This window comes from Geotrypetes seraphini, chromosome 16, assembly GCF_902459505.1.
Source record: "Geotrypetes seraphini chromosome 16, aGeoSer1.1, whole genome shotgun sequence".
NCBI lineage: Eukaryota > Metazoa > Chordata > Amphibia > Gymnophiona > Dermophiidae > Geotrypetes > Geotrypetes seraphini.
Window position 1 is genome coordinate 23,669,352 of NC_047099.1, and position 21,193 is coordinate 23,690,544.

Here is a 21,193-nt window from a genome sequence, read left to right on the forward strand (position 1 = left end):
TGAGTTAGTGGGGATTCCCAAGCCCTGCCAACTGAAGACATCTTCCTCCAGTCTGGCAGCTCAAACTCTCCAAGCTTTGCAGCCAATGGCAATATCCTCAAGCTGCCACTGCTTTCATGCATTCATGAAAGCCAAGGGGGGAGAAGGTAGGTGGGAAAGCAGCAGCTCTGCAATACTGCTGCCAGCTGCAGAACTTGGGAAGTTGGAGGGGGAGGAAGTGGCCGTCAGATGGTGAGGCTTGGGGATCCCTACTAGCTACAGCAGGGGAGATGTTCATTTTGAGGGAGCCTAAGCTCAAAGTGGGAAGCCCAAAAAAGCAGTAATATTTACCCTGATTAAACGATCCTCCACGTACGCTGCTCTGATGAGGCTCACCTCTGAAGACGTTCACCGTAGCTGTAAAGGAAGTGAATGGGAGAACCAGGAGCGCACATCCCTGCTCATCAGAGTGGGGATGCGGAAGCCTGTGGCTGCTCCCACTGTCAGCGATGTACATGGAGGGATCACTCAGTCAGGGTAAGTATTACTGATTTTTTTGGGTTCCTTTCCACAGTGTCCCTTTAATGAAAGTTTATTAGATATATACATCTCCTATATTAGTGATTGCAGATTTGGGACCTGCTCAACCGTTTTTTTTGTTCATCGGCTAGTGTTAGTGTTTGTGCGGCCCCAGAAAAAAAATTTTCGGCCAATGCGGCCCAGGGAAGCCAAAAGGTTGGACACCTCTGGTTTAGAGTTTGTAGTTTATCCGGGTTTTGGGAACCTCTGGCCATATCTGGATGCATGGATGATGTCACATGAGTCCATGCATGCTTAAAGGCTCTTGGCCACAGCCCGGAGGTCAGAAATTAAAAGGCAAAGCTTTCTGGGGACAGGTTTGGGGGCGGAATAGGGCAGGGCTAGAGGCGGAACAGGGCGGAGCTGGAGACAAAATGGGGCGGGGCTGAGGCAGAACAAGGTGCCAGTGCTCAGATAACTATTCGAGCATGTTCAGACAACAAAGCGACTGTCCTAACTTAATCTGATTGTTATCTAGGTACCATCATTGAATATCAGTAGTGTCAAGATAGCTTCCAGTGGCTGCTGAGTTCCCAAATAGCGCTGATATCCAGACATGGCTCAGAACTGAATATTGCGGTATAAAAATGTTGCAGTGGCCAGCATTTAAAAAAAAAAAATTTGACCTCTATGTGTTAAATCCTCTATAATAAAATCCTAAGCGCGCATGCGTACTTAGGACGGCGTGTTTCCTGACAGTGTGCTGTGTCCCTCCGTGTCGAATTCCATTTTCGAACATGGAGGCAGGAAACACGCCGGCGACTCCCCCCTCCCGCCCTCACTCACCGCCAGAGAAACCTCCATAGGCGTCGGAACGGGGAAGGGGTACCGGCGCCCCTGCCCTCATCTACTTCTCCCCCTCGCCCGCTCACCCGCCCGCCGCGTTTAACTTCAAAGAAAAGCTGCCGCTGGCCTCGCCGTCTTCTCTCCACTGTGGCCCGCCCTCTGACAACTTCCTGTTTCCGCTAGGGCTGGCCGCAGTGGACAGAAGACGCCGAGGCCAGCAACAGCGCGGCGCAGCGTTTTTCTTTGAAGTTAAACACTGGGTGGGGTGGGGGGGAACAGTTTTGAACTGGTTTTGCTCCTTCCTGATGAAAAGATGGGAGAAGGGGGCTGGGGGGGGGAGTTAAAATGGGTTTGGAGCTGGGGCTGAAAATAGGGGACGTGTGAGGAAAGGAGGCTTTACTAGCATCCGTTAATGTAACGGGCTTAAACACTAGTAACTTATATAATCATGTATAAGTCAAGAAATTTAGACTTTAAAATGGCTTCATTTAGAGATGCATTTTATCTATGGGTCATTTTTCATGGGCAGGTCTCTTTCCTTTTAATCTCTAATCCCCAACCTCCCTTCCTGTCCTGCATACCTCCCCCCCTCTCTTTCTCAACCCCCTCCCTGACTTCAGTCTTGCATCTTCCCTCTCTCTTAGCCTCCCTCCCAACCATGGTCCAGCATCCTATTCTATTAGCCCCCCCACCTTAAAATATCTTTCCCTATCTTTGGAGGTTGCTGGCATCAGCATTGATAGTACCGTCTCTCTGAATTTCTTCCTTCCATTAGCTTAAAATTAAAGTTCCATTTCCTTTAGAAAATTATTTAAGGAGTTCGACGATCAATTAGTATTATTTGGGTGTTTATTTTTTAACCTCATGGGGTGCAATTTATGATGTCTGCTAGCTTTACCGCTGGTTTCTTGGAGGATACATTTTTCAGTTCTCTGTATTTTATTTTGAAGTTTTCATGGACCGGGTGCAAAGACCTGGCTATCTCGTGACTCAGCCTGCGGAGGTATCAGTCTTCCAAGGAGAATCGGCCAACCTCACCTGCACATTCACCTACCATAGGGACCCAAGAGAGATGGATCCCATCTGGACTGGATTCTACTGGCGAGCCAGGAATGTCTGGGGAAACTATCTCTACCATCCCAACCCTGAGCTCATCCACCACCTGTACAGAGGCAGGACGCAGATGGTCGATATGGTCGGGATGGAAGGAACCACAACTCTATGGCTAGATAGTGTGAACAACATGGATAGCCAAAACTACTTCTGTCTGGTGGCCTTCAGATTTTGTGGCGACAAAAGGATCTTTGTCACAGAGACCCAGCAGGGAACCAAGCTTATGGTTCGAGGTACGGTGGGCGCATGGTTAATCATGTCTTCACTACCTGGGGGGGGGGGGGTGTTATTTTTTATGATGATTTTACTTTTGGTTCGTCTTCTGACTTTTAACAAAAATGCTGAGTTGGTTTAGGGTTTGTTTGTTTTTATAAAGCACCTTTTGAATCAGCCTTTTGATTTTTATGTAGGTTGTGTTCTGAATTGCCTAGATCAGGGGTGCTCAACAGGTCGATCGCGATCGACCGGTAGCTCGCCAAGGCAAAGTGAGTCGATCATCCAGGACTCCCTTTGCCTTGGCGATCTATCAGACCGATCAATCTTCCTCTCCCCGACGTCAATTCTGCCGTCGGAGAGGAAGTTCGGGCCAGCCAATCGCTGCCTGGCTGGGCGGAACTTCCTCTCTGACGGCAGAATTGACGTCGGGGAGAGGAAGATTGATCGGCCCAAAGCAGAGAGAGCATGGGCGTCGTCGGCATTATCCATTGGTGGCGTTTGGGTCCTGTTCCCCGATGGCAGTGGCAGTGGCTTGGGGAAGGGCAGGGAGAAAGAAAGAAAGGGGGCAGGCAGGGAGATAGAATGAAAGAAGAGAAACAGGAAAAAAAGAAAGGGGGCATGAAGAGAGAAAGAAAGAAAGGTCAGGGAGAGAGGAAGAAAAAGTTGGGGGAGGGAATGAGGTGTGGAGGAGAGGCAGCATACAGGCTGAAAGAAAGATTGGATGCACAGTCAGAAGAAGAAAGTGCAACCAGAGACTCATGAAATCACCAGACAAGGTAGGAAAAATTATTTTATTTTAAATTTAGTGATCAAAATGTGTCTGAATTTATATCTGCTGTCCATATTTTACAATATGGTCCCCTTTTACTAAACCACAATAGTGGTTTTTAGCGCAGGGAGCCTATGAGCGTCGAGAGCAGCGCTGGGCATTCAGCGCAGCTCCCTGCACTAAAAACTGCTATTGTGGTTTAGTAAAAAGGGAGGGGGATGGGTTTTGTCTATTTTTGTATGGTTGTTACTGAGGTGACAGTGCATAGAGTCATCTGCTTTGACCTCTTTGAAAAAACCCCGGAATAGGAATGATAATTAACAATTCTATGCGTACAGTGTGCGTTGTGTTTGTTTTTTTTTATTTTATTGTTGGTAGATCATTTTGACTTGGTCATTTTAAAAGTAGCTCGCGAGTCAAAAAAGTGTGGGCACCCCTGGCCTAGATGATTCAAGGGAACATCTATCAGTGCTTCTTCGATAGACAAGCAGGGCAATGCAGCCCCACTTGATAGCCCAGGGACTTCACCATCAATTGTGGCTGCATTCCCCTGCTGTCTACGGAGAACATCTGTTACAGGTAAGCAACTTCGCTTTCTCAACCCAGTACTGAATATGAATGAGATATATTTATATGCACTGTCTCCTTATTATGTAAATCGATTTCATATATATCCTGAAATCCAGTCACTGGTGTAGCGAGGGTAGGGGGCGCCCTCTGCTCCTTCTTTGGCCCCCCACGCCACACTCATGCCCTTCCTCCCCACCCCCGTTGGCTTTCCCTCTGACATCACTTCCTGGCCCCGCACCCCGGAAGTGATGTCAGAGGGAGCCAGGCCAACGTGAGCAGCAGGCCAGGGTAGGGAGGGTGGAGAGGTGTCACCAAGACGACAACTGGGGTAGTCCGTTCCCCCCCCATCCCCTTACGCACTGAACCCAGTTCCCTAGGTTCTTAGCTCACCACACTAACCTTTAGGCCTACTCCTCCACCTACAATAAACCTGGGGATTAGAACTCATGGATCATGAATCCGTTTCCATCCTCCCCCACCAACTGAAGATTTTTTTATGGTCTTGTGAGGATAAGTTGGCCAAGTGGGTCGCCAACGACAGCATAAGCCTGAGTTGTCTACTGGCCTTGCCTTGCCCCTCAACCAAAACAGGACAGGAACCCCAGTCTCATTGGACAGGGAAAGAAATGAAATCAATTGGTCTGACAGAATGTTTCTCTCCCTTAAGTGGCAGAAATACATCTGGAGCCGGAAATAGTGACAAAAGGAACAACAGCAGCAGCGACGACAACAACAACAGCAGCCACAACAGTACCAGAAACTACAGAAAATGAATTTCACACAAGCCCAGGCAGTGAGTGAAAAAAATATCTGTTTTCTTCTTTACCCGAGCTGTGCACAACATGAACCAGACACCCGGGTAAAATGCACCAATTGGGAAACAGACCATAAGAACATAAGAACTGCCGCTGCTGGGTCAGACCAGTGGTCCATCTCGCCCAGCAGTCTGCTCACGTGGCGGCCCCCAGGTCAAAGACCTGTGCCCTAATAGATACCAGCCCTACCTGCGTTCATTCAGGTTCAGCAGGAACTTGTCCAACCTTGTCTTGAATCCCTGGAGGGTGTTTCCCCCTATAACAGCCTCCGGAAGAGCGTTCCAGTTTTCTACCACTCTCTGGGTGAAGAAGAGCTTCCTTACGTTTGTACGGAATCTATCCCCTTTTTAACTTCAGAGAGTGCCCTCTCGTTCTCTCTACCTTGGAGAGGGTGAACAACCTGTCTTTATCTACTAAGGCTATTCCCTTCATTATCTTGATTGTCCCCTCTCAGTCTCCTCTTTTCAAGGGAGAAGAGGCCCAGTTTCTCTAATCTCTCGCTGTACGGCAACTCCTCCAGCCCCTTAACCATTTTAGTCGCTCTTCTCTGGACCCTTTCGAGTAGTTCTATGTGCTTTTTCATGTATGGTGACTAGTGTTGGATGCAGTATTCCAGGTAGGGGCGCACTATGACCCGGTACAGCGTCATGATAACTTTCTCTAATCTGTTTGTGATCCCCTTCTTAATCATTCCTAACATTATGTTTGCCCTTTCCTAGGGGGGGGTCTCTCCAAGTACTACACTGGACATCCTGTATTCGTGTATAAGATTTTTGTTACCGACATGCATCACTTTGCACTTACCCACGCTGATCTTATCCATGGAGCTTGATGACCCCAAGATATGTTTATTAAAACTTGCTATAATAATAATAATAATAACTTTATTTTTCTATACCGCCATAGTCGAAAGACTTCTAGACGGTTCACATTGAAAGACAGCTGGACAATCAGCAAATTACAGAATGCAAGAGGGGAAAAGTTACATAAAAATTGGGATTATATGAGAAGTGTTACATGAGGCATTGGAGTTACATGATAAATTACATCAGGTTTGTGAAGGGAAATATCATAGTGAGAGAAGGTCATTTGTTTAGGCGAGGAATTTGTCAAATAGAATGGTTTTAATTGATTTTCGTTATGCGCCGTAGGTCTGTCTGGCTCTATTTACTGCCAGTGGCATAGCGAGGGTGAGAGGCGCCCCTCCCCACCCTCTTCTCTGCCCCCCACCCCATCTGCTCCTCCTGCCGCACCCACCCCTTCCCTTCCTACCTCCCCCCCAGTACCTCTGTAATGTCCCTGCCGCGAGCAGCAACTCAAACTGCTTCTCGAGCAAGCGTTGGCTCTTCCTCCGACGTCGCTGCCTAGGCCCAGACCCAGGAAGTGATGTCAGAGGAAGAACTGGCGCGAGGAGCAGGTTGGGGTTGCTGCTCGCGGCTGGAACATTATGGAGGTATGAAATAAAAGCAAATGAATAATGTGTCGTGGACTAGTGTTACATGGAAATATAGAAATGGTGGTAGATAAGGACTTTAAGGAGCATCCAGTCTGGACAATTTGTTCCTTTTCGAATGCCATAGACCAGTGTTCTTTAACCTTCTGACTCCTATGGACTAGCGGAAATAAAATAATTATTTTGTGGACTGGCATCGCCCATCTCCATCCAATCTCCGCCCCAGACCCCGCCTCCATAATAATACTAATTTTAATACCATTTTTTCCATTCATTTTTCATATATACACACTCACATTATAATCATATTAACAACACATAATGGTTAACCACAAACTTAAACTATCCCCTTTCAGCTTTAGAGAGTGCCCTCTCGTTCTCCCTACCTTGGAGAGGGTGAACAACCTGTCTTTATCTACTAAGTCTATTCCCTTCAGTACCTTGAATGTTTCGATCATGTCCCCTCTCAATCTCCTCTGTTCGAGGGAGAAGAGGCCCAGTTTCTCTAATCTTTCACTGTACGGCAGCTCCTCCAACCTCTTAACCATCTTAGCTGATCTTCTCTGGACCCTTTCGAGTAGTATGGATAAGCAGAAGCACGCTACAGGGCTTCAAAGAAGGTCTGGACAGGTACCTGGAGGACAAAGGGATTGAGGGGTACAGATAAGAGTAGAGGTAAGGTTATAGGGATAGGATTAGAGGTAATTTGTAAAATTAGTCAGAGACCACTGTTCAGGCAGTGGGCCTGATGGGCCGCCGCGAGAGCGGACCGCTGGGCGAGATGGACCTCTGGTCTGACTCAGCGGAGGCAACTTCTTATGTTCTTATGTTCTTAGTACCGTGTCCTTCTTCATGTACGGCGACCAGTACTCCAGGTGAGGGTGCACCATGGCCCAGTACAGCGGCATGATAACCTTTCACCGATCTGTTCGTGATCCCCTTCTTTATCATTCCTAGCATTCTGTTCACCCTTTTCGCCGCCTCCGCACATTGCGTGGACGGCTTCATCGACTTATCGATCAGAACTCCCAAGTCCCTTTCCTGGGAGGTCTCTCCAAGTACCGCCCCGGACATCCTGTATTCATACATGAGATTTTTGTTACCGACATGCATCACTTTGCATTTATCCACGTTGAACCTCATCTGCCATGTCGATGCCCATTCCTCCATCCTGATTATGTCACGTTGCAGGTCTTCGCAATCCTCCTGCGTCTTCACCACTCTGAATAGCTTCGTATCGTCCACAAATTTAATCACCTCGCTCGTCGTACCTATGTCTAGACCGTTTATAAAGATGTTGAAGAGCACAGGTCCAAGCACCGAGCCCTTCGGCACCCCACTAGTGACGCTCTTCCAGTCCAAGTATTGTCCATTTACCCCCACTCTCTGTTTCCTATTCTCCAGCCAGTTTTTAATCTACGTGAATATTTCACCCTCGATTGCAATTTTCTGAAGTAGTCGTTCGTGCGGAACCTTGTCGAACGCCTTCTGAAAGTCCAATGGAGGAGGGCCTACTGTTGTGTTGGTTTTCTATTTTGCTGTGCTATCTAACTTGTGCTTATTCTGTTCTTTCTCTTTCCTCACTCCAGGCACAAGTCAGGTTTCCCTATTATCGGGCAAGAACGAGCACAGTTCTTCTTCAACAGCTGCCCTTTGGAGCCAACTGAGTAATACTCTGTCCTTCCAGCTTTTAGTGATTTCAAGCTTCCAACTGCTCTTGCTGCAATGATGATGAGGTAAAACAGAATCTTATTCTCTCCTGCTTTTATAGAGTGAATGTCATGAGCTGCAGAATGATAAAGAATACAAGAGGGGAAACAAATCCACAAACTCAAATTCATAAAGTAAAGAATGGAATTGTCCTAATCGGACTGATGACCACAAACTATCATAAAAATGTCCTTTTACTCATCCAATGGTTCCAATGACTTTATTCATCCAATAACTCAATGACTTGAACGCCCGGCACTTTTTGGGCTCCGAGTACTCTTACAGAAGATCACACTGTAGAACTGACTTGAGAACATTTACCCAAACAACACTTGATATTACTTAGAAGACTCTCAAGACTGTTGGCCGAAACATGTACATGTCAAGTCCTTGAGTTATTGGATTAATAAAGTCATTTGAACCATTGGATCAGTAAAAGAACATTTTTATGATAGTCTGCAGAGGGATAACCCATGTTCTATGAGAGAATGTCACGAGCAGCTACTCATAGCCTCGCGAGACTGTCCCTGGAAGTCTCGGCAGCTGTTTTCGTCACTGACTGACAGAGCATGGGCAGGAGTGAGTAGGATCGCTCCTGCCTCAGCACTGCCACTAGACCACCAGGGAAACAAGGTAGGCCTAGGGTCTTTCCTCTGAGTCTGGGAGGGGGTTGGTGGTGCCTGTTTAGGGAAGGAGGGGGAATGCTGCATTTTCTTGTCGGGAGGGGTGGGGGTGCGATGAAGGTATTTTTTTTATTAACAATTGTTAAAACCAAAGAAAAAAAATTTATGTCCAATCATTAGTGGGGGAAAGTCTCTCGATTTGGGGGGGGGCACTGGGCTGGGCTGGGCTGATGACACCTGAAGCAATCTGGATAATTGGAGTTCAGGTAATTGGCGTTACATTGTACAGTACTCCCCCCAAAATTCACAGGGGTTCCGTTCCAGGAATCTCCATGAATTTTGAAAGGCTGGAGAGGCATGAGAGGGCAATTGGAGCTCCGTGAGCAGGTGAAGAAAATCACTTGTGGCCTCCTCCAACTGCCTCTTCCCGTAGTAAAGTCAGGCTTCACTGATTTAGACTCTACTGCTCTTTCCAAGTCTTGGCAAAATGAAGGAAGTATTCATGACAATGTGCACAGAGCAACAACTTTGTTGTTCCCAATTTTCAACATTTTAAATTTATGGCACACATTTGTTTTAATATATACAAACATCTTTAGAATAAATTATGTATAAAGTTACCAATATTTATTATTACAAATGGAGGTGTGCAGGGTAGGGAATATTTTCATTTGTCAAATTTGTCACTAAGTAAGTCTTCAGAGATTTTCTAAATGTTTGATAGACATTGAATTCGGGAGCATATCACTTTATGATTTTGCTCCAGATACCAGCCTGATAAGATAAAGTTTTATCTAAGAATCTTTGAGAGATACATCCTTTTAACGCTGGGAATGAAAACCGAGAATTTCTCTGCACCACTCCAGAATTGATTGGAAAAAAAGTGGGTGCAAGACCTTCCAATGTCTTGTAACATAAATCTAATCTAATCCTTAGGTTTGTATACTGCATCATCTCCACGTTCGTAGAGCTCGACGCAGTTTACAGTAGGAGAAATAGGAAGGAACTACAACAGAGGGTTAGAGGTAGAAGTGTGAAGAAAATTTAGAGGACTTGGGATGCCAAGATATGAGTTTCCTTGATTCCTAAATTGGAGGGAGACTTACATTTTTTGAGAAAAGCCAGGTTTTCAGATGTTTGCGGAAAACTTGGAGAGAGCTCAAGTTCCGAAGAGGGGAGGTAAGGTTGTTCCAGAGCTCAGTGATTTTGAAGTGGAGGGAGGTCCCTAGCTTTCCTGTGTGGGAAATGCCTTTTAGCGAGGGGAAGGATAGTTTTAATTTGTGGGAGGATCTGGTGGTATTAGGGTTTGAGGAATTCCAAGAAAGAGGGATAAAGGGAGGGAGGATACCATATAGGATTTTGAAAGTTAAACAGGCACATTTATAGTGGACCCTGGCGATTATCGGAAGCCAGTGGAGCTTGGCCAGGAACGGGGAGACATGGTCAAATTTCATACAAATTTCAATAAAATCCTGGCCTCGACTTGCAGTGCCATACCTCCAGGGAGTTGAGGGGTGTGTGGAGCAGTGTGCATGTGCCCGGCCATCAGCTCTTCCAGCCCCATCCCAGAACAGGAAGTTGATATCAGAAGGGGTGGACAGTCGACCACAGCCCCGGGACTGCTCCACACACCCCTAACTTCTTGCATCCAGGGATTACCACCCCGCCCTTGGTACACTAGAGCAGTGTTTCTCAACTCGGTCCTGGAGTATCCCCTGACCAGTCAGGTTTTCAGGATATCCACAATGAATATGCATAAAATTGATTTGCATACACCGCCTCCATTATACGCAAATTTCTTTCATACATATTCATAGTGGATATCCTGAAAACCCGACTGGCAGGAGGGTACTCCAGGAACGAGTTGGGAAACACTGCGCTAGAGGGTACGTGGATCGCGGCATTGGCTCCCGAGTGTGTGAGTTGATCATGCGGCTGAACTGGCGAGCGAGAATTTTAATTAGCAATCAAGTGTGAGTTCAGCAGTGTGCGTTTAAATGTAAATCGCACTGGGTGAGGGTTAAGGTATGCCAGAGACCAGGGTATGACAGAGTGAAGCGAGGCCAGGTGATAGTCATACTGGGGTTCAGGGCAGAATTTAGCAGGAGGCCCCAGAATCTATCAGCTAGAGTTACCACGCATGCTTGGAGGCCCTCCAGACCCGGCCCTGAGCTTGGGGAAGGAAGGAGAGACAAGGTTTGTGTGGGGGTCTGAGCTGGAGTGGGGCTGTGGGTGGGGCTGGTCTGAACGGGGCAGAATGGTGGGGGGGGGACTGAGGCAGGGCAGAGCTACATGTCCTCTTTTTTAACGAGGAAATCTGGGAACCTTACTGTCAGCAAGCCTTAGGGTTACCAGATGTCTGGAGCTAGGGCGGGACTAGGCAAAGATGGGTGGGCCTGAGGGTTTGTCTAGGGTGTCCGGATTTTACAATCATAAAATCTGGCAACCCTAGCAAGCCTTCAGTTCTGGGCAGACTTTGGGGCCTCTTCTGGCATGGAGGCCCAGGGCAAGAGCCCTGTTTGCACACCCCCTAACACCAACCCTGGTGTGCAAGTTTCAAGTTTATTATGGTATTTGATATAATCGCAGTATCCAAATCCAATGCGATTTACAAAATTAAAAATAGGTAAAATAAAAAATAAAAAAAAAATTTCAACAAACAGGGGATAAAAGACAATTATGACATAAAAACACTAAAGAAAATGAGGGAAGAAAGAAAAAAAAATGGATTAAATACAATATAAAAATAAATGAAAGGGTGGGTAAGGAAACAGAAGGTTAGGGGAGGGTACCATCTTAATCTCTACTTAAACAGTGTTCCTGATCCAGATAAGTTCAAAGAAAGAAGTAATGTAATTAAGAAAGATCAATTAAAGGCATCCCTGAACAGCCAGCTTTTTAATAAGCCTTTGAATTTAGTATATATTGAGAGGAAGAGAGTTCCAAATTTGGGGAGCTGTGACTGAAAAGATCATATCCCTTTTTGAGTAAATAATTTTTAGTGAGGGAATTACCAGCAAGGATTTTTCATCTGATCTGAGAGATTTTACGGGCGTATATGGTATTAAAAATCTTTCTAAAAATACTGGAGCTTTATTTACTAATATCTTATGTGTCAGTAAAGCTATTTTATAAGTAATTCTGTGGTTTACCGGTAGCCAATGATTTTCCTTAAACAGTGGGGTTCCATGGTCAAATTTTTCCCTGTTCATGATCATTTTTATTGCGGTGTTCTGGAGAATTTGTAATCTACGCGTTTCTTTTAAATTAATCCCTGTGTAAAGAGTGTTACAGTAGTCGATTGGGAGTTTGTTGATTCGGGCATTTAAGGTTCTCTCTCTCTGAATTCTCCTAGTTAAGCAGAATTTTCCCATCTGTCTGTAGGATTCTGCGCTGAAATTTCCCGAGGCTGAGCCAGACTCCCGTAAAAGGAACCTGAAAGCTCAGATTATGTGACTGCTCTTAAAACCTGCTCGATCACAGCCGAAAACTCTTCCTGCAGCAGCGTTTCAACTGCATCAGAGCCCTGGGAATGTTTTGCTAAGCTTTCCTTACATACACTCAGTTCTCTATATAAAATGAAGCACTGGGTTACCACTTCTGCACATATGATGCAGTAACAGATCTCGTTTATAACAGTGGGCCAAGCAGGGGAGGCAGGAAATCTAGTGCCTTATTCAATAAAGGGTTGGTGTTTTCTTTTTCTGTAAGCACAGCACACAGAGCCAGAGGGATGCGAGGGTGAATGCCTTCCGATGCTAATGCTTACCCCATCTGATAATATCCTCTTTAGGTTTCCCTGCTAGTAATGTATGATTTAAAGCCTGTCTGTATTTCTGAATTGCTTGAATTAGACTTGCTTTGCATGCAAATGTGAATTGGTTTGGCTACCTACTTTGGAATCGATCATTTGATCTGACGCCTTTTTGTTTTTTGTTTTTTTTTTAACTGGCGAATTTTGTTTTGATTTGATATATTGATATTTTATTTGGGGGGAGGGGATGTTTATGATGTTGTCCAGACATGTCTACGTTATATGTGGAAATCGCAGGGAAACAAGCTTTTATGTATGTGATATGGAAACCGCATAGTTGTATGCGGTATATAAATTTTTAAAGAAAGAAAACAAGGTGATTGAGTGGAGAGGTTGTGAGTGTGATCCCAGCCTGCTCCTTGTAACTCTGGGCGCTGCCTTGGCACCTCTCTACTCACCTACCTACCTTTTTGAAATGATCCATGGCAGCGAGCAGCATCTCTAACCGGATGCTCCTGCCAGCCTCAGCTCTCCCTCTGACATCACTTCTTGGTCACAGGAGCAGGAAGTGATGTCAGAGGGGGAGCTGAGGCCGGCACGGAGGAGCAGGCTGGAGATGCCACTCACGGCCGGCGACCATTTGACGAGGCAAACTGGAGGGGGGTGCACTGCAAAGTGCTGCTGCTGCTGGGCACCTCCTCCCCTCCGGGCACCTCCTTCCCTCACTATGCTGCTGATTTAATGCACTGGGTGGATCTCTTCATGAAAAGGCAGTTAATAAATCCCCATAAATCAATCAATAATTGATTATTAGCATCCAGTTATTAATAGTTTTTAACTTCTTATTCAATTTAATTGCATGTGCGTCTTGGGCGTATACACAGATTTGGTCATACATATCTAGGATCCATATATAGAATGCAGGATTTAATGTCTAGAATACTAATATTTATGCTGGTACATGGGGGGGGGTATCCTGGAGTGGAGAGCCTGCCTTGTAGACTGTGTTGCTAGGTGATGTGCTATCGTAGCTGTCCTTTGCGTGATTGGAGTTCTGTTCATTCTTTTATAACTTATGTTATTTAACCGTGTACACTGCTACCATTTTTAGTGATGGGGGTTATAGAAAATCTCAAATAAGTGATGAGGATCCTGACCAGCGAGATGGGGGTCTAGAACAGTTTATCGTGGCCGTTTCAGCGCGATGAACTGGCCATGATGAAATGTTCTGGGATGAAGTGGCCACGATGGATCGTCCCATTCCAGAAAGGGGAAATGACCAAAGGGAGAATACAAGAGGAGAGGGGCACATAGGAAGAGAAACAGAGACATCCGGATCCGTAATATCTGATGCCACACAGCGCTTCGTCCCCTCCGATGTGCCAATAACTGATTAGCAAATATCTGATAGAATTGACAGAGTGTATGTACTATCTCTTATTAAAGAGTTGAGTCAATGGGATCTCTTCTTGGAGTGGGGGGAGGAGCCTAATGGCTAGAACAGCAGCCAGGGAACAGGGTTCAAGTCCCGCTGCAATTCCTTGTGACTCTGGGCAAGTCACTTCATTTGCCATTACCCCAGGTTAGGGTTACCATTTTTCGGGTTGCAAAAACCCAGACACGTGGCCCCACCCTGTTCCGTTCCAGTCCCCGCCCCATTTTGCCTCAGCTCTGCCCCTTTCCGTCCTAGCCCCTCCAGCCCTGCCCCCACTAACGTCCTTTCCTTTTCCCCCCCAACAATCTCCGGCCACGTCTGGAGAGCCTGCAGCATGTGTGAATGGATGTAGGTGACATCATCCACGCATGCTCAAATGCTCTCCAGATGCGGCCGGAGCTTGTTGGCATTCCAAAACCTGGACAAACTGCCGGGTTTTGTAAAGTCCATCCGGGACCCCGGATAGTAATGTAAAAAGAGGACAGGTCTGGGTTTTCCCAGACATCTGGTAACCCTACCCCAGGTACTAAATAATATGTAAACCACTTTGATTGTAACCACAGAAAAGTTGTATATCAAATCCCAATCCCTTTCTTTCTTATTTATATAGTGTGTCCCTGGGCTCTGCAGCACAGGCCCCGAGAGGGGCATATTGGGTGGAGACTGGAGCACTGGGGCCAGGAGAGACTGCCACTATTGTTCGCTCAAAGCTGAAATGGAGTCCTCCCACTCAACTGCATTGCTGCCAGTGGGAGGTAGTTCTTCAATATTGTTTTTTTCAATCACTAGGGACAGGCAGGTTCCCGAGAGTCCTGCCGATTGAAAATGTGATAGTGAAATAGCACCCCCCACTGGCAGGACAATAGGTGGAGGACTGTCGTCTCACTCAGCTTATGGAACAATGACTGTCATACCTAGGGGGAAAGACACCATGGTGGAGATATGACAACTCCTGTAGCATTTAAGCATGGGTGACTGGGCCCAGCACAGAATTGGGGGTGCAACTCTGGCCACCTTGTTGGGCAGACTGGATAGACCATGCAGGTCTTTATCTGCCATCATTTACTGTGTTATAATTAACATGTTGAACCAGCTCTGCAGAGGTCACACATTGGAGATTAGATCTGAGGCACAGGTAGCCAAGTAGCTCACCTCGGGGTCACAGAGAAAATCAGATCAACTTATTCTGGTGTCCTGGCTGTGATGTGGCAGGTGTATCACTGAGCCCTAGGAGACATAGTGCAACTGAGTTTAGAAACATAGAAGATATTTCTAGAAGATGACGGCAGAAAAGGGCTAAAGCCCATCAAGTCTGCCCACTCTGCTTACCCACCCCCAGTCTATGCCCTAATGACCCAATTTCCTTATCTTGACCCTCGTAGGGATCCCACATGGGTATCCCATTTATTCTTAAAGTCTGGCACGCTGTCTGCCTCGATCACCTGCACTGGAAGCTTGTTCCAATGATCAACCACTCTCTCTGTGAAGAAATACTTTCTGGTGTCGCCATGAAATTTTCCGCCCCTGAGTTTGAGCGGGTGCCCTCTTGTGGCCGAGGGTCCCTTGAGAAAGAAAATATCATCTTCCACTTCGACACGTCCCGTGAGGTACTTAAATGTTTCGATCATGTCTCCCAGCAAACTGGGAATGACATGACTGCCAGGAAATTGCTTCCAGCGATTAGCGAATTCATGAGCAGAGTGGGGAGAGTGTTTTCACATAATGAGCTGACAAGAGACCTTCATGCTGCAGAGCCAGAAATTAAAGGCAAATTAAATTAGCCGCAGCCAGATGTGTGAAATGAAGCGTTCTATTTTGCAGCTCCAAACTTATGGAATCATTTGCCACAAGAGTTAAGATTAGAGGCAAAATTTAAACTTTTTAAAATTATGTTAAAAACGTTTTTGTTTTTTTTTTTCACAGAAGCATTCGGACAAGATTTGATCCGATCTGAAATGACTCATGTCTTCTAAATGATTTTTGGATCTTCAGTCAGCAGTCCAGTGAAATCTTAATATGATAATATTGTTTTATTTAGGAGTGAATGTTATCTTGTATGCTTGCTGAGTGTGTGGGTTAGGTCTATTCTATTTTTTATTTGATTGTATTTTGTAAACCGCTTGGACCAGTAAAATGAACGAGCGGTATAACAAGAGTATTAAACCATAACCGTCTACTCATTGCGGAAACACGACCACATTACATAGGGGTACCTCAACTCACATTGGCTTCCAATTCCAGAAAGAATACTATTTAAATTCTACTGTATACTATTCAAAACTATAAACGGAGACAGCCCAACCTACCTGAACAACCGCCTCATCCAAACTACCTCAACCAGGCATAGAAAAACTCACACCCCATTCACACGCCCTCCAATCAAAGAAGTTAAACGGAAAAAACTATATGACGGCCTCCTAGCCACTCAAGCAGCAAAACTAGACAATCAAATGTCCAATCTACTGATAACGACCCCAGTCTACAAGACATTCAGAAAAGAAATAAAGACTATACTCTTCAAGAAATCCCTGAAAAAGTCTTAACACTATAAGTACCTTCCTTCCTCCCATCTTCTTCCTGACCCCCCCCCCCCCGAATCAGCCTGATCTACTCTTTACTCTCTCTCTGGAAATGATCTTCTTTTGTAACCCACCTTCTGTAACTCTTTTGTAATCCGCCTTGAACCGCAAGGTAATGGCGGAATAGAAATCTCTAATGTAATGTAATAACCATTCTCCTAGGACAAGCAGGATGAGTCAGCCACATATGGGTGTTGTCCCAACAGCTCCCAATTTGCGGATAAGCTCTCCAATAGCTCAGAGAGATTTTTATTTATTTTTTTTTCTCTGAGCACGTGCAGTGCCCGGGCCTCACTGGGCATGCCCGAGCCCTACCCATTTCCCCCTGCTTCCCCCTAATCCCCAGTCTTTAGTTTCCGCCCGTTCCCATCGGTCGGATTTTCTACAGCTCTCCATTACAACTTTTCTACTCATCACCTTGAAGATGCCTGAATCATCTAAAGAAATGACTGGGATGCAGAAGAAGGATGAATACATTGGATCCTCATGAATTGTGCGCCCACTGATTGGATCCGGTGCTCGAGGTTTCCGTGTTGCTTGCATTGTGCGCACATGTCACCACGTGCACGCAAGCTAAGGAAGAGGGCACTGAGAGACTTCATGAAGAGAAGTGAGGCCCGAGAATCTTCCTCCAGCAGCCATCCTCATCGGAATGCAGCAGCGGGGGATCCACAAGCTACAGTGGCAAGGAGCCTCCAGGATGCCCTGGCTCAGCTAATCCCCCCGCCTGCACTCGGCCCGGTAGAGAAATATCTCCCGGAGTCCCTGCATGTTGCCGCTTACAGCCAGCCTCTGCAGGGCAGCCGATAGGAGTCTCACCAGACCGAGAGATCTCTCCAGGAGTCACTGCATGCTACCGCGTAAAGCCAGCCTCTGCGGTCAGCAGATCGGGGTTTTCGCCCTCCAGACTGAGAGATCTCCCCCGGAGTTTTTGCATGCTGCCGCATACATGTTAGGAAAGCACTTCCAGTCAAAAGTCACATAGTACAAATTTCTTCAGAATGAAGACACCGACACCCTTCCCCCATCATATCCAGCTCTCTCAATCCACCTCAGTCCTGCCATGGCTGCCGACAAACTCAAGGAATCCTCTACGTTTTTCATCACTCCAGCTTTGCATGTTTAAAGTGTGCAAATAAAGCACTGCATCACTTACGGCTTTTCACTTACGGCTTTTCACTTTGCTTATGGTTTTGGTCAGTATTCGAAAGCACTGAGGTGCCATGGGCAGCGCTATTTGCATAGGCGTTGGTTTTTTGGGTTTTTTTTTAATGTTTCCAGGTTTGACATATACATCATTACAGTTCCAAAATTATATATTTGGAACAGGGATGGGATTTAGGACATTCTAGGGGCAGCGCCACAGTGGCATATTAAGGAGGGGCAGGGGGGGCGGACCGCCCCTGGTATCATCTTGGTGGAGAAGCTGGCACCTCTCTGCTCCCCCCCCCCACGCCAGGCTCGAACTCTCCCTTCCCCACTCCCCCTCGTACCTCTTTAAATCTTCGCCAGTGTGAACTACTCTAGCCTGCTGCTTGCATCGGCCTGGCTCCCTCTGAAATCACTTCCGGGTCGTGGGGCCAGGAAGTGACATCAGGCTGGAGAAGCTGCTCGCGCTAGTAAAGATTTAAAGAGGTACGGAGCGTGGTGTGGGGAATGCTGAAGGAGCAGGAGGTGACGTGGAAGGAGAAATGTAAACTTGGTTTCCCCACTATTAAAATAATCAAAACCATGGCTAATTTTAGTCGATCTTTTTCCATTCTATTTGTAAAAATTTGGAATGAGCTTCCGTCTACAGTCAGACTTCTTTCTCATTTATCAATTTTCCAGAAAGTACTGAAAACTTATTTATTTCATACATTTCTGACTGTTTCCTCAGTCTCAAACTAAAGAGTATAAAAGCTAAGGTTTTGTCCAAATTCCTTGTATATTTTGATAACATCTTTGTTAACCGAGTTGAGGCCTCTTGTAGGAATGAATCGGTATATAAAACTAAAGATTGGATTGGATTGGAAGCCAGCTGAAGGTGGCCACTGAAGTCTGTGGTGATATAATATAAACTGTTGTATTGTGGTGTGAAGAATTTGTGTGTTAATTGTGTTATATAAGCTCACCACACACACCCACCCACAACCTTGCAATTATTGACTACCTTTCTGTCTCTATAAATAAAAAAAATCTACCCAATTCATTTGACTTTTAAGATTCTAGGAGTAATTCTGCATCGGAATCTATGAAGGACCAAGGAGATACATTATGGAAGCTACGTACTATCAGAGCATACTTTGACCCTTCAGCATTCAGACTGTTGGTACAGTCCCTGGTTCCGAGTCAATTGGACCATTGCAATATTGTTTATTTGGTGGGTGCGTAGAAAAATTTGCATGGATTGCGTATTATTCAGAACTCAGCAGTTTGACTTATTTTTAAGTTGAAAAAGTTCGACCATATTACGCCCTTTTTTTCGTGAATTGCATTGGTTGCCGATAGAGGCTCGCGTACAGTTCAAGTTTGGCTGTATCTCTTAGAAAACCTTGTTCGGGCTTTCACCAAATGATCTCGTGAACTTATTTTCATTCGTCAATACTAAACACACTAGGCGTTCACATGTAACATTTACCTTTCCGTCTGTCAGAGGGTGTAAATTCAAAAGATTCCATCATCGCTTCTTGTCCTATCAGGCAGCATCTTGGGACAAAGACCTGTCCTAAATCTCTTAATCACAATCTCTAGCACCTATCGAGTTTTTAGGAGACACTTGAAAACATATTTGTTCACTAAATATTTGGATAATTAAGATATTTCATCCTATTGTAAACCGCATAGAGCGTCACGGTACTGCGGTTTAGAAGCAGATTGTTATGTTATGTCTCTTCCCACATGTTAGTGCCTTAGAGCGGTGATTCCCAACCCTGTCCAGGAGGACCCCCAAGCCAGTCGGGTTTTCAGGATAGCCCTAATGAATATGCATGGAGCAGATTTGCATGCCTGGCACCTCCATTATATGCAGATCTCTCTCATGCATATTCATTAGGGCTATCCTGAAAACCCGACTGGCCTGGGGGTCCTCCAGGACAGGGTTGGGAGCCACTGCCTTAGAGGGTAAGGACCCACCCAAAACTGCATCACCTACCACTTTTCTGAAGTGCCAACCCAGGCAACAGTGTTTATACATTAATGAATATATCCTCTCTACCAACTGTCCATACCCAGGGCATCACTGAGGAAAGATGTGGTGAGGAACAACAGAAAACCAAAGCCATCACTGAGTTCACCTTTGGCATCCTGAAGTCTAGATTCAGGTGTCTGGACTGGTCTAAGGGGAACTTCTCTACACCCCATCTAGAGTGTGTGAAATATTCACAGCCTTCTGCTTGCTCCATAAATTTTCCATCACTCGTCACATGTGTGAACCAGAAGCAACTGAGGTGAAGAGGCTAAAGCTGCCCATCCTCAAGAATTGACATCTCCACAACATACCAGTAACCTTTAGCTGCAAGAAATAAACTAATCCAGACACACATTGTAAGAAGATGAGCTATTTATTTCTGCAGTGCATATATACGTATATGTAACCCCTTCCCTTCTCTGTTCCTCCCTCCCCCTCCTGTTTTGCCCCTCCCACTTCCATATCAGTAACAGTGTTAAAAGGTGATGTTAACAACCCCCCTCCCCCCAGTAAACAACCCTTGATAACTTTAACAGTGTGAATACAATGTACTGTCTGAGGCTGCCAAGGCCAGAGTTAGTGAATATTCCAAAACAATACCATAACATGGCGTCTGCCAATGCCTTAATGGGAGAATTCAACAAAACCATGATGTAGAGGACCTCAGAAAAAATATGAAGGAAGAAAAGGAGCAAGGCCCACGGAAAAAAAGCTGATTAACATGAGGTCAACAGCAGTGTCATAACCCTGATCACCTTGAGAAGGACATACTGTGATTCCCTGAAAATAAGACCTAGTGTCTTTTTGGGCCCAAAATTGATATAAGACAGTGTCTTATTTTCGGGGAGGTCTTATTTTTTTTTCATGTACAATGATTATCTCTCCCTGCCTCTTCTCCACCCCAATTCTTTCTATTTCCTTTCTCCCACATGTGCAGCATCTTTCCTCCCCTCTCACCCATCCCCTTGTGCAATATCTTTCTATCCCTCACCCCTCCCTCCCTTCCCCCTGTGCAGAACCCTTGCAGCCTATATCCCTCCCTCCCCTTGTGCATCAGAACCCTTGCAGCTTATATCCCTCCCTTCCTCCCATCCCCCCGCCGCCGTCGCACACCCTTTAAAACCCTGTCCTACATTGCTAGTGCGTAAGGTTTTTTGCTTAGGCGCCCGATAGCCCCGATTCTGTTAACGGTGCCTAAGCATAATTGACACACAAGCAGCACCGTTTGTCTAAGTGCCAGCTGATTTTGGTGCCGTTTACAGAATCCAGGTCTTAAAGATCTCAAAATGCATACTTTGGAAGAAAGGTGGGAGAGAAGAGATATGATAGAGGCTAGAGGTGTGCATGGGAACATAATTTGGTCAAAAACCCCCCAACAAAACCCAAAAAGCATCAAAAGGTTACACAAAGGAAATGAAGCAGCAAAGCAACAAAAAGCTTGTGGAATAGAAGATCAGATGTACCAGTTTGCAGTTTAATAAGCGTCCAGAGAACTTAAAAACAATCCACAAAGGGTGTATACAGTCACAAGTGACCCAACAGGATAGAAATCAAATAATGTGTAAATAAAAATGACCCAACCCGGGCCCTGTTTCAGCAAAATAAAAATGCTCTCCTCAGGGGTCTTATAGGGTCCTTGGCTG

General features: G+C 45.8%; 1 protein-coding gene across 1 annotated transcript in view; it reads left to right on the forward strand.

The window, feature by feature from the left end:
* The window catches only part of LOC117349767, a 34,382-nt gene extending 20,374 nt beyond the window's left edge, over nt 1-14,008 (forward strand). Inside the window, exons 4-7 of the mRNA XM_033923360.1 lie at nt 2,295-2,690; nt 4,680-4,805; nt 7,870-8,016; nt 11,998-14,008. Of these exons, the coding sequence (XP_033779251.1) occupies nt 2,295-2,690; nt 4,680-4,805; nt 7,870-8,009 (662 nt within the window). The 3' untranslated portion in view covers nt 8,010-8,016; nt 11,998-14,008. The remainder of the gene's footprint in view (nt 1-2,294; nt 2,691-4,679; nt 4,806-7,869; nt 8,017-11,997) is intronic.
* The last annotated feature ends 7,185 nt before the right edge of the window (nt 14,009-21,193 follow it).